This window comes from Populus alba, chromosome 1 (assembly GCF_005239225.2).
Source record: "Populus alba chromosome 1, ASM523922v2, whole genome shotgun sequence".
NCBI classification, from domain to species: domain Eukaryota; kingdom Viridiplantae; phylum Streptophyta; class Magnoliopsida; order Malpighiales; family Salicaceae; genus Populus; species Populus alba.
The window spans coordinates 32398334-32412228 of NC_133284.1; the positions used below are offsets into that span (position 1 = coordinate 32398334).

General features: G+C 34.2%; 1 protein-coding gene across 3 annotated transcripts; it reads left to right on the forward strand.

The window, feature by feature from the left end:
* Window positions 1-443: 443 nt before the first annotated feature.
* Window positions 444-13761, forward strand: LOC118055516 (6-phosphofructo-2-kinase/fructose-2,6-bisphosphatase). 3 transcript variants are annotated; one of them, XM_035067434.2, is made up of 23 exons: window positions 449-967; window positions 1094-1157; window positions 1435-1727; window positions 2704-2901; window positions 3265-3474; window positions 3583-3678; window positions 3922-4020; window positions 4095-4124; window positions 4735-4788; window positions 5507-5560; window positions 5647-5724; window positions 6790-6881; window positions 6966-7023; window positions 7121-7195; window positions 7428-7475; window positions 7888-7985; window positions 9033-9108; window positions 12422-12484; window positions 12613-12704; window positions 12922-12990; window positions 13073-13136; window positions 13216-13281; window positions 13508-13761. In XM_035067434.2, exons 1-23 carry the CDS (start codon window positions 776-778, stop codon window positions 13583-13585), a joined length of 2247 nt encoding a protein of 748 aa, XP_034923325.1. In that variant the 5' UTR covers window positions 449-775; the 3' UTR covers window positions 13586-13761. The 3 variants fall into 3 exon arrangements, with proteins under 3 accessions (XP_034923327.1, XP_034923325.1, XP_034923326.1); XM_035067435.2 differs by having other exon boundaries at window positions 451-967; window positions 3268-3474; XM_035067436.2 differs by lacking the exons at window positions 12422-12484; window positions 12613-12704; window positions 12922-12990; ... (1 more) ...; window positions 13216-13281; window positions 13508-13761 and adding an exon at window positions 12355-12399 and having other exon boundaries at window positions 444-967.
* Window positions 13762-13895: the final 134 nt, after the last annotated feature.

Genomic DNA, 13895 nt, shown 5'->3' on the forward strand with positions numbered 1-13895 from the left:
ATCATCTTTTTTTTTTTCATTATATCTCCATCATCTTTATCATTTCGTTACCCTTTACCTTTAAAAAATATTTACATATAAAAATATTTTTTAAGTCAAACATTGAAAAATATTTGACAATTAAAGTATTTTATAAAAAAATATTTATGTTAAACAAACAAACAATTTCTAAATTTTGTTTTAGGTTACCAAACATGGTACTACCGATTTAGCTAAAAATAAATAAATAAATATTCAAAATACAAGTTGTTGGATATAATATATTTTTTATTTTTTAAAATTTATTTTTAATATTAATATATCAAAACAATTTAAAAATATAAAAATTTAATTTTAGAAAAATTCTTTTAAAAAATATGGTTAGATGGATGACAAATAAGATGATTAAAGGCCCTGAGATTCTTGGAGTGAGTAAAAAGAGGAAAGAAGTATCGCCCGCCCGTGCCCTGCAAGATGGACCAGCAAGCATCAGTGCTGGCCCCTCCAATTTCATCATCCACATAAATCGAACAAACCATCCCCAAGTCTCCCCCCTCTAGTCCGTTTCTGTTACCCTCCACAAAGAAATCCAACCGCACAAAACCCAGCGAAAAAAAATCATTTTCAATTGGAGTGACCGCTCTCTCTCTATCTATTAATCTCTTTTTTATTCCCTATTATCCCGAAAAAAATCCACTCACGCACAACCACTTGCTTGAAACGTACTATGTAAGTGACAACTCTCTCTCTCTATCTCCAAAATCAACAGACCTGGGAGGCATTGGAGTGGCCAGCTATGGGAACTGGAATGTCAAAGGACGCAGACGGCAGCTCCCACGGAAGCAAAGAAGGAGAAGAAAATCTAGACCATGCAGGAGGTCAACTGTATGTTTCTCTTAAAATGGAGAATCTTAAACTTAAGGGCGAACTTATTCCTCATGTCTACGGTTCCGTGCCACTTGTTGGCTCTTGGGATTCTTCTAAAGCTGTAATACCTATTTATTTTTTATTTACTTTATTTTTTTGTGGTTTTTAAATGTTTAACTTGAAATTTAATTCAGTTGCATTTGGTTTCTTAACCACTCATTTGCTTTTGTTCATGTTTCTAACTTAGCTTTCCATGGAACGTGAATCGGCTTCAATGTGGGAATTAAGCTTTGTCGTTCCACCTAATCACGGTAACTAATTCAATTTTCTTGTACGTGTCCTTTTTTTCCGGTAACTTTTGTTTGGCTGCTGAGAAATTTAGAGAAAAGAAAAGGATTTTTTAGGATTTGTTCGTTAATTTAAGGAGTGATTTGCCTCCATTTCTTGCTTAAGAGAAATAGAAAAACTATTTTTCAGATTCCAATCAAACAGTAAACACTACAAGGCTCAGTTATTCATTATTATAATTTTCTAGGTTTCTTCTTAATAACCTTTTCTTTTATTGGTTAATTATGCTTTGAATTTTAGAAACTTTGGATTTCAAATTCCTGTTGAAGCCAAAGCACAGTAATGCCCCTTGTGTGGTCGAGGAGGGTCCAAACCGGCTGCTCACCGGGGGGACATTGCAAGGGGAATCGAGGCTGGCGGTATTCAAGAATGGTGATGAGATTCTGGAGTGTAGGGTGTTTATTAAAGCTGACAGAGTTTCACCTTTTGATCTTGCGGCAAGTTGGAGAGCTTATCAGGAGAATCTCCAGCCTTCAACTGTTCGTGGAATTCCTGATGTTAGCATCAATTCCACGCCAATGGCAGGAGCTGAGGTGCATCTTCTTTTCCTGTTGCTATATGCTGCATAATATCTTATTTTTATCTTTGTGAGATTTCATTTCTTTTATGTACCAAGAGTGAGAAGAAAACGGTTTTAATTAATATGTTTCTTTATACTCTTATCATTTATTTCTGCCTAACGTTTGCTGAGCCGCAAGCATTTCATTTATCATGAATTTACCATCTAAAATTATATGCTCTATTGCTCCTTGACCTGCGAGCTAAAGTTTTAGGTGCGATACTCTAATGTTTATCATCATTTTGTTTATGTTGTTGTTTTCTCAGCGAGGCTGTTTTTGGGCTATAGCCCATCCACTATTGTTCTTGTCAAATCACAGTTGATTAGAATTGGATATCACTGTTCTTTGATTGCTATTATTGATTACCTATGGGCTAGGCCCTGTTTTTTGGGCTCAGTTCATTTGTTATCATTGTCATCAAGCGTATTTCTTAAGTTTTGTTTTCATATATTTAGATACGAGTGCTGGGTGGGGGGGTTCATTGAGCAAACTTTATATGGATCGCAAGTGTAAATTTTGCTGTGACCTTGTTGACTATGTGAGCTGCTCCACCAACTAGCTCAAATTTTCAAGTTAGTCGCTTAAATTGGTATTGGAGCTTGCTGTGGTAATTTTTTATTGTTGTCCTCTGATTCAAGTTTCTCTAACTAGGCTGCATTATCTTTTCTTTTACCCCTTGCATGATGCTGTTATGTGTTTTCTTTAAAAAAACCTACTCCAAGTCGAATTGAGACATTTTTTAAATGACATGCAATTGTGGACTTCTTTGTTGAAACATTTAATTTCCATCCTTTTTTACTGGGTGGATTGTTAGAGCCTGCATGTTATTGCGGCCAACTGCGCAGTTGGCTTTTGGCCGCAATAACAAACGAAGCCTTAGTGTCATGATCCTTTTCAATCTAAAAACTTGTGCATGCTAAAAAAATATTCTTCCATTGTTTTTTTTCAGAACTGCTCTTCGGCTAGCCTGGAGCTTGATCTTGAACATTATGTTGTCCCAGCTCCATCAATTTCTGCAAACTCTGCTTTGGTGTATGCAGCTAACAATGCAGAGAATCCAAGGTTTTCCAATGTTGATGGCCCAGGCAATGCTTCATTTTCCTACAAGGATAGTGTTGTTTCTGCGGATCGACCTGCAACTATAAAGGTTTATCTTGGTAACCTATCCTGCAGATATACAATTAATTTTCATCATGGCCTACAAAAATTGAAGTCTACCTGAAATATGAGGATGTTCTTTTCAATCTTCTATCATTTGCTTGCTCATAAAATTCGATGTCTCTCCAATAAGGAGGACAATTTGATGACTTCAGCTCTGTCATGCCTGAACTTCAGATTTTAACATGTGCTATTGCTAGAATACTTAGGTTCATTCCAGTTGGTCAAGGAGCAGTTTGATGCTACCTTTTAAGATAGGGCATTATCATATGATGGGTGGCTGCTAGATGCATCTTTTCTCCTTGTCATTATGTTATTCCAGTTCTGATGCATTTTACAAATGTTCAAATAGCAGATGGAGGTTGTTATCCCAGATCCATCCAAAATTTATTCTGGTTCTGGGATGGTCGAATCAAAATCAGTGGGGACATTTTCACCTCTGCAAAAGCAAGATGGTCACAGGGGACTCTTTGTGGATAGGGGTGTTGGATCTCCTAGGCTAGTTAAATCATCAAGTTCTAGCGCATTTTCTTCCGGTCTCAAACTGGACACCGAAACCAAGGTTTGTACCAAATATTTCTCACTGTAGGAAATCTTTCAAGCTTAATTATTTTCTGTATGTAGTGGTGGTTTTGCATCATTGTTTATGCCGTGTTCCCTATATTCTCAGAACTCAATGCCAGCAGCTGCTGGAGCTGTTACAGCTGCAGCAGTGGCCGATCAGATGCTTGGACCAAAGGAGGATAGACATTTGGCGATTGTTCTGGTATGTATCTGCTTAAGTTATTGGTCAGAACTGGTGATAATATTTATTATCCTTCTACTTTCCCTCTCAGTTCAATTGTAAAGATTTCCAGATTAGATTTGGTACTGAATTCTACAAATAACTTGAAAGTTGGATGCTGGATTTACTTGGTGCTCGTTTATATACTTTCAATTTTCATAGTTCAAAAACTAATCCATGAGCACTGTTGATAATTAAAAATTCTAACTATTGCTTGGACTGTAGGTTGGTTTACCTGCTCGAGGCAAAACTTTCACTGCAGCTAAACTTACAAGATATCTTCGTTGGTTGGGTCATGATACCAAGCACTTTAATGTTGGAAAGGTCTGTCATACATCCTTTGACTATTACATTTGAAAAGTTGAAGCGTAAAATAATACTGTATTTGGCTGTAACAGTATCGGCGCCTTAAGCATGGATCTAATCAGGTATGCATAGGCCTTTATAGGTTTCTTTGGTTATATTAGTGGTTTAATGATTATTTTTTTAATGATAAAGGAATTTGTTCTGCATTGTTTGTTTTCATGAAACAATGATTAATGCTGTACAGTTCATAGACATACAGTGATTTTCTTGTTTGTGTGTCTCCCTTTTGTTAATTGAAAAAATCTTTAGTCTTTTCCATGGAATATCATTGTCGTGCTTCCTACAGCTATATTACCTACAGCTACAGTTTTGTAATATTTTGTTGCTTGTCAATCATGTGACTGAATTTCAATAATTGTTAATAATTAAAATCCATTTTTTTTAATAATTAATGCTAGTAAAAACTTAAACTTTAATGTGATTTCAAGATCTGTTGAGCATTCAAATCTGCTGTATTATATTATGTCTGTTATCACAGTATAATGTGAAGGAGATTACAGGACGGAGTGCAAAATTCAATGGTTATTTTAGATATGCATATAGAATAGAAATTGATCCAGAAATGTTTTTTTATTGTATTCTTGTACTATGTATTGCACTCATGTCATGCTCTGGCTGCATTTATTTATCACCTTTTGTTTTGTTTTTTCTTGATGATTTGTGTGGATGCAGTCTGCTGACTTTTTCCGAGCCGACAACCCTGAAGGAATGGAGGCACGAAATGAGGTAATATCTATTAAATAAGTGTTAGTATTTCGTAGACCACAAAAGCATTTTTCTTTCTTCCTAAGACTGTTTTGTGTTTTTTTGCGGTCTGTTGGACTGATGGAACTTGTGAAACTGTCTCTATGAGTTAGCGAATCAATTATTTGGTTGGACTAATTCAATTTCTGGTTTAATAAACTTTCTCCTCTGGATATAGTGATGGAAGATTTATTGATTTCTAAAAGTTGTAAATTGTAAGGCATTAATTTCTTAAAATCTTACAAGTTCCACATGATAACATCTGAATCAAATTGCTTTATTACAGGTATTATTATTTATTTGAAGTATCCTTGAGTCATTGAGATCTCAAGATCTCGTTCATTTGGATTTTTGACTCTTAAAGATTTGTTGGCTAATGGTCATTAATAAAGTGAAATGAAAGTAGGTAATAAAAGGAAAGCAATTACTGTGCAGTGAGAATAAAGAGTGGAACTGAGTAAGCATGTTGCAGGATCTGACCTTTTAGCTGGTTCAGCAATTTGGCCCGTTCCAGATACAATCCTGGATGAATACAGTAACCCAAATAGTAATTAGTAGTAAAGCCTCCCAGAAATATTGCTGTGTCCCTCAAAATATGCTGTTACTTCTGAACTATTATTCTTTCTTACATGGTTGGGAATGATAACACCATATTAACCTTCTCCTTTGCAAATAGTTTTAATGTATCACGTGCTACTAGGTAGCAGCACTGGCAATGGAAGATATGATTTCCTGGATGCAAGAAGGTGGCCAGGTACACTATCATATATTCAGATATTAATGACGTTTCCGTGGAACTTTCCTAATCCTTTAGTTTGGTTCATTTTCATTTCCTTGTAGGTAGGAATATTTGATGCCACAAACAGTAACAGGAAAAGAAGGAATATGCTGATGAAAATGGCTGAAGGAAAGTGCAAGGTACTAAGACCATATCATTGCAAAAGGTCCTGAATCTCACTAGTAATATACTAATATAATTTTTAGGTGAAGAACATCCTTTTGGGATGTGTACTTTTAATGTGTTTCGCCTTGAAGTGATATGTACTTTGGCTGCCTATGTTATTTTTTTTTCCTTTTCCAAATCTCTATGTGTCTCAAGAAACTGAATTTCACATATAATTGCCAAGCGTGCTATTTATCTTGGTATGATATTATTCTCAAAGCTTAAGAGTAAGATGCTAAATTTGGAAGTGTTACAGTGCCTAGGTGTGTCTTGATGTTTTTTCTTCACCTTTTAACTGCACAGTTGATATCTTAAAAGAAGGATAATATTATTCCCACTCCATAATCTATTCTTATTACTCGGATCAAAATATCCTTAATATTATTTTTCACAAATGATGATATTAAATGTTGGTTTTATATTTATATCTAGAAAATATAGCTAAAAGTACAAATTCTTTCCTTTTGTAATTAGGATATTCGTACTTTACTTCTTTTTTTTTTTTTCATAACTCATCACCCATTTATTTTTTTGGAAATTGTATTTTGGTCATGCTACATTTTTTCCTCCTAGACATCATCCATCAATAAAATATTTATTTCAAAAAATTTAATAGAGTAATTAAAATTTTAAGAACTTCAAATTTTATTTACTTTTTTTTTAATTCAATTTAATTTTATAATTAGAAAGTAATATTTCAGTAAAATCTTGATTATGTAAAAACAAAAAATAGAAAAGACATTTCATAGTTTTACTAAAAACAAAGGTTAATGTAGTCTATCAATATATTTTGCAATAAATATGGAGTGGGAATAACAAACTATGGAGTGAGAATAACACCACCCTAAAAAGAAGACTTTCTTATTCTTTCGCTTCTTTTTTCCCTGAAGAATTTCCTTTACTTTCAAATTGCGAAAAGTTCCCCTTAATAACTCTTGTTGGTGGTCACCGAGAACAAAATTTGACTGGAAGGTGGGATGCAACCAAGATGCAATGATTAGTCCCAAACTCTTTTGACATCTGTTCTCTTTGTGCTGCAGATTATTTTCTTGGAGACACTGTGCAATGATGAACGCATAATTGAAAGAAATATACGTCTCAAAATTCAACAAAGCCCTGACTACGCAGAACAGTATGGTTACTATCTGAAATCACCGGCTTCTTATATGTGATGGACATGGGTACTTACTACTTAGGCCTTGGTATTATTTTCCAGGCCAGATTTCGAAGCTGGATTGCAAGACTTCAAAAGTCGGCTAGCCAATTATGAAAAGGTAGTTTCATGTGCTTCTAATATCTTCTCCTTTTGAGATTTGGTCGCTACCAATGAGGAATTTCAACTTTAGGTTAAAATTCACTTTTATTTACCAGGTTTATGAGCCAGTAGAAGAAGGGTCTTATATCAAAATGATTGATATGGCCAGTGGACATGGTGGACAAATACAAGTAAAAGCACACCTTTTTCTTTCCCCTTCTTCCCCTTAATTTAATTGTTCAGAGAATTGTTTTTCCTGAATTCAGTTATATGCAGCAGAGGATGTAAACTGATAGTGCCATTTTGTTACCTTGGATAATTCAACTTTTTTCATGAACCCTGTATATAATAAAGGACGTTGTCTTTGAACTTACTATGTTCTATCTGATTATTCTATAATACAACTTGGTTTCATACATTCAGGTTAACAATATCAGTGGCTACCTGCCTGGGCGAATTGTTTTTTTCTTGGTAAGTTGTCCTGCCATATCTTGGATCAATTATTTCTTAGCAGATTATAGAAATGTTCTGTTGGGCCACTTTTCGTTTCTAATTTCTACTTCTGAAATTCTGTTATCATCTCTGCTGGCGCTAGTGATACTCAAGTTTCTATTGAATCTTAACTACCTTGTTTGTTGAAAATAAATTGTAGTCTCGAGAGAATATTTGTTCGGAGATTTTCATACACTTCTATGTGGAGCAAGAACATGGTCTTTGCTTGAGTTGCAAGTAATGGCTTAAATAAACAAAAAGAAACTAAGATGCCTTAAGTGATGAAACATGATTAGCCATTATTGTGACAATCTCTTCCACTGCTATGATCTTGCTGATTTGAATGTCATTCTTTTCACTCAAACCAAGAACTTCTGTTAATGTGATGCAGGTGAATACACACCTTACACCACGCCCAATATTACTTACCAGGCATGGAGAGAGTCGGGATAATGTTAGAGGTAGAATTGGTGGTGATACTGTATTGAGGTAGTGGTTCACCATTTATTAATTTTCTGGTATAATTTGAAGTAGTAAATGTTATATTTTGTCAAATTAGCTTTAATCTTGGATGACCTGTATGGTATGAGTCTATTCTCGATCTTATGTTCATTGCACTGCCACTATGTTTCACTATATTAGCACAGATGCCAAAAAGAGTATTATTTTTTGTAAAGTGTGATGGAGATATTTTCAGATTGTGTTTGGCATCATTTCCTTCTTGTTGTGTGAAACTAGCTCTCCTTGAAGGGATAATCTGCAGACTTTAACATAAAGCTCTTTAAATTGACCTCTTCAGCAGTCTTGAAGGCTTTGCTGAAGTTTGTAATATTCTCCATAGAATCCCTGTTGGCTTCCTGCTGCTTACAGTATTGCAGTGAAGATCAGCATCTCTCTTTTACCCAAAAGTGTTTGAATGTAAATCTTTTATTATTAAAAGAGGAGCAAAACTGCTGAGCACGGAAGCTGAATGGCTTTCATAGCACTCTTGTTAGCAACATTATAATTGATACGCACCTGAGAGACCAAAGATAAATCACTTTGTATCTATAAATTCCCACTTATAATAACTATTAATTATGCATGTTATATTCTTACCCTTTTCTTTATCATTTTTTTATTGAAGTCCTCTAAAACTTGATACTGTTGCTGATAAGTTCTTTATGTTTTTAAATTTTGGAGGCTTTTTTTTGTCCTTTCAATATTCACATCTGTTTTTCAAAATCAATCCAAAGATGAGATTTGTCATAACCTAGAACTAGTCCCACCAATGTCCAAGAGCAATGAGATGCCTTGATGTGTGTCAATTATAATGCCACATTATCTAGTCTTTCTATCTTCAATCAATCTTCCCTTCATGTCTACTGCCAATTGTCGTTTCATTTTTATTTAGGTTTAATTCTCCATGCTGACATGTTTCCTTCAGATTCTAATCTTTCTTTTTGACACATTCTAATTTTCTGCAAACCTTGGTTCTTCTTTGAGATTTGATTTACCCTACTCATTACTGGAATGCACTATAATCTGTTTCTGCAGTGATGCGGGAGAAATTTATGCAAAGAAGCTCACTAACTTTGTCGAGAAACGACTGAAATCTGAAAAGGCAGCATCTGTAAGCCCCATCATTCCTCATGATAAACCTTTTATGTCCACATCTATTCTGAGTGTATCTTTGAAAACCATTTTTTATATATGAGGTGCTCCTGCAACTGTCCCAACTTTTTTCACTTTAAGTAGTGAAGTTATGTGCAATATGTCTTCTAGCAATTATAAATCAAAGAATTCAGATATTACACAATCAGATTTTTGGAAGCTTTTGTAGCAACACCATTGTGCTCCTAACCACAATATGTTTTTAAAGATAGAAAAGTGGGTTTGTAATAGCATTTTCATTTAAGATTGGCCTTTTCATTTTGTGATGCTTTGATGTTTTGTGCCAGTGAGAGCACCATGCTTCTAGTTCAGTTTAACAGAATTGCTACTATTTTTATCATGCTAGGGTGACTGTCTGCATCTCATCACAGTTTCTTCACTTTGTAGCACTTCTTTTTCTTTCTTCTTTTTATTTTCTTTGGGAAGTAGGAACAATGATTTAACTTATAATTTATTTATTTGGTTCCTTTGAAGATCAGCTCAAGAAGTTTTTACAGAAAATAAAGATAAAAAAAGTGGTATTTTAATAGGTTTTACATTTAAGGTTGGCCTTTTCTTTTCTTAATGCTTTGATGTTTTGTGTCAATGAGAAGGATTCTAGCTCTTAGTCGATGTTCAATTTAACAGAATTGCCTGTGTTACACAGCGTACAACGAAGATAAAACCAGGGTTCTCAAGTTCTAAGGTTACAGACCAAACTGTAGAGAAATCTAGAGAAAATTCTCTGGTATTTTTATTGAATCTGAATAATATTCTTCTTCTCTATAAAATAAACTAGACATCTCTATTTATATTAGTATTAAAAATCCTTTATAGGAAATTATTTATAATTAAAACTTACCTAATTAATAGAATCCACCTAGTATTAGAATTCTTAAATAGTAAAATATTAATTAAATTAAAAGTCCTAAGTTAAGTAGGAAACAAATAATTAAAATTCAAAATTAACTAGGAAAATAATTAAATCAGGAAAACAATAACTTCAAACTTTATATGAGATGCTTTCAGGTTTCTTTGAAGACTTTTTTTCAAGTTTGACCTTGTCAATCTAGTTTATAAACTCTTGAGATAATCGTTCTATGTCAGTCTTTGTCACTTGAGAAAAACTCGTCCTTGAGTTATTTGTCAGAAATTGAATTCTTTCGCCCCAAAGAAACAAATACTTGAAATATAATATTGTAGCTAGCTTATTCACGAAGTAACATGTCCTTGACCTATGAACATTGAAAACATAGAAGAAGAAAACAAATATTCTCTCTTACTTTTACATTGATCAATTTATCCCTTATATACAAGATAGGAACCCTATATAGGAAAGTAGACTAATTAGAATCCCTACAATTAGGACCCTACATTAGAAAAGTAGACTAATTAGAATCCCTACAATTAGGCTCTACATTACTTCCTAATTATGTGCTATTTACAACCTGTAACAAACATCAAAAATTAATTTATGGTGCATGTATAACAATAAAAAAATCTATATATGATGTTATACCTTTTGTGCCTAGGAGTCCTCTTTTGGTTCATTCTCATATTTTTCTGTTTAAACTTTAGTTCATCATTCTTTATGTCCTTCAATACTTCAATCCTTGTATTTAAAGGAACACCAAAATAATCTTCCAAGATATCTCTAGAGATTTGTCAAAAATTACCAAGTCCTCCATGTCATTGTTTGCAAGATCTTCATCATCATATAAATCTTCTTCATAATCTCCATCAGATTTGCATAGAACATCCTCATCATTGAAAGGTTCTCGCTCGTATTGACATTCAATCACGTTGATTGATTTATGTCTCTCGGGTTGTGGTTGTTTCTTTTGATTTGATAAGGTCCCATGACTTCCATCAAGTTCATCTTCATCAACACCCTTCATATAAACAAGTGGTTATATAGATGGAATTTAAGGAACAAGTCTAAGGTAAAGTCGGCCCTGGGATAAGTCTTTAAACATGTTCCTCTTCTCTTTGCAATTCTTGTATGTGCCTCCCATCAACCAAAATAGATCTTTTTTATCAAATGAATACTCATAGTCATACTGACCACGAGGATTTGCATGAACCGGTTCAATGACAGGTTGGTTGTGGATGTCATCCCCATTGTGTGCCTCTCTTCTTTCCTAGTTCATGCTTGCACGCAACCTTAGTGCTTCAAGCCTGGTTGTAAGGTCATAAACTCTGGTATTGATGTTGCTAAATCCAGTTTGCATTTGCCCCTCTAAGGCTGTTATCGCTACTAAATGGTGATCTAGTTGATCCTAAATAGCCTACACCTCCTAATCACGTTCACAGAAATGGTTGTCACTCCACAATTCTCTTCACGATTCGCCATCGATTCAGATGTTGACTCACGCTGATACCACATGACACATCGTATATTAAGATAAAATTAGAGTTTTCAAGCTCTAAGGTTACAGATTATAATTGAAGAGAAATCTATAGAAAATTCTCTAGTATTTTTATTGAATCTAAATAATAATATTGATCTCCATTAAATAAACTAGACATCTCTAATTATATTAATCCTAAAATCTTTTATAGGAAATGATTTCTAATTAAAACTTAATTAATAGAATCCATTTAGCATTAAGATTTCTAAATAGTAAATTACTAATTAAATTAAAATTTCTAAGTTAAGCAGGAAACAAATAATTAAACTTCAAAATTAACCAGGAAAATAATTAAAACATGAAAATGAAATTCAAGCTTTCTATCAGATGTTTTCGGGTTTCTTTATGGACTTCTTTTCAAGCTTGACCTTGTCAACTGAAAATTAAACTCTTGGGATAATTGTTCGACACCACCTATTATTTTTATCATGCAACTTGCAACTCATTACAGTTTCTTCACAATTTAGCTCTTCTTCTTCTATCTTCCTTTCCCTTTTCTTTTCTTTTATTTTATTTGGGAAGTAGGAATGATGATTAATTTGTTTATCCCTTCGAATATCAGTTCAAGCTTGGCCTTTTCTTTGCTTAATGCTTTGATGTTTTGTGTCAATGAGCACACCAGGGTTCTAGTTTGTAGTCGAAGTTCAACTTATCATATTTGCCAACTGTTTTTATCATTCTAGTTGTGACTCTCTGCAACTTACTACAGTTTCTTTACAATTTAGTCCTTTTTTCTCTTCTCTTTTTTGCTTTGGGAAGTTGGAACACTGATTTCACTTTTAAATATTTAATTTATTCCATGGAAATTCTGTCAGGTAGAGTGTGTTTAGAATGAGCCATATGAATTCTTATGACCATTGTTCTGATTTTGCTGTGGTCTAGATTTGGACCAGCACACTTCAAAGAACAATTATAACAGCAAGTCCTATCCCTGGATTTCCCAAGGTCAGTGTGAACCCCCTCAGAACATTAGTTGGTCATTCAGAACTGTGATTTACTTTTGCTGATTTTGTTGGTAATTGATAGACATTGGAATTCATTGTAGAAAAGTTCACAATTTGTCATTTTGATAGATCCAATGGCGTGCCCTTGATGAGATAAATGCTGGAGTATGTGATGGAATGACATACGAAGAGATCAAGAAGAACATGCCTGAGGAGTATGAGTATGTTTCTTCTCATAGTGTCTCTCTTTCTCTGCCCCCTCCCTCCCATTTGCTTTACATTCTTACCTTAATAACTTATTTTCTTCTAGTAAACTCCTATGGTGATGTGATCAGTTGAGGTTGTCTTAAAACCACACACATGTTTGTATTTTTTTTCCTGCACTCGGACATTATTAGTTGCTTCCCTGAGGCCTGATGCTTGTATCCCTTTGAGCAGGGCACGCAAGAAGGACAAGCTGAGGTATCGATACCCTCGTGGAGAATCTTATCTTGATGTCATCCAAAGGTTTGCATTTTTCAGCTTTAACTAGGACCTTTGATACTTCATAGTCCTTGTTAAATAAAAACTAATTTCCACATTGATGCAGGCTAGAGCCTGTAATTATTGAACTGGAAAGACAACGGGCACCTGTTGTAGTCATCTCTCACCAGGTTATATATAAACATGCGATCTTGAATATCCCGATGCTTTGGGTTATCAAGCTCATCTTTTATTACTTTATTTGTGCAGGCTGTATTGAGAGCATTATATGCATATTTTGCTGATAGGCCTCTGAAAGAAATTCCACATATTGAGGTAATTCCTAATAATTCAGAACTGGTACTTTTTTTTTGTAATGAAATTGATGGTAAGTAGCTTAGGATGAACATGTTTATATGAATCAAGGGAGTAATTATTCTTCCTTGCACATCGAGTGTTGCCCTGTTATTAGAAGACTGGCCTGATGCTTGTAAAGTGATTTGCGGGCTTCTAGAACGACTTGTTGACGCATTCTAACAGGTTACTTGTATTCAACTTTCAGGTGCCGCTTCATACGATAATAGAGATACAAATGGGAGTTACTGGAGTCCAGGAAAAAAGATACAAACTCATGGACTGAAATGCTTGAAGAAAGTTTTTGGGACTCTTTACACTAAATGCATTTTTACTTTCAATTGCTCTCCATTCATTAACGAGACGCATCATAAGCATAAACACAGCAAGTGTATCTAGAATAAATCACCACTCGGACGATAAAATTCTTATTGCGTAATCAATAATGGCCTTGCTTTCAAATTCCAATGCTTACAACAAAGTTTGAGCTGCATTGTTTTTGTTATTCTGAAACTTGACTGTTTTAGCCTTTTAGGTGCAGAGCTCTTGAGCACATTCTAGTGATCCGCTTTCTAAATATTTCACTGCCCAAATTA

Coding starts and splice junctions, on each gene's coding strand:
- LOC118055516 (XM_035067434.2), top strand. CDS start 776: ATGGGAACTGGAATGTCAAAGGACGCAGACGGCAGCTCCCACGGAAGC. Junction 3,679..3,921: donor GACATTTGGCGATTGTTCTG/GTATGTATCTGC, acceptor CTTGGACTGTAG/GTTGGTTTACCTGCTCGAGG. Junction 6,882..6,965: donor AGCCCTGACTACGCAGAACA/GTATGGTTACTA, acceptor ATTATTTTCCAG/GCCAGATTTCGAAGCTGGAT.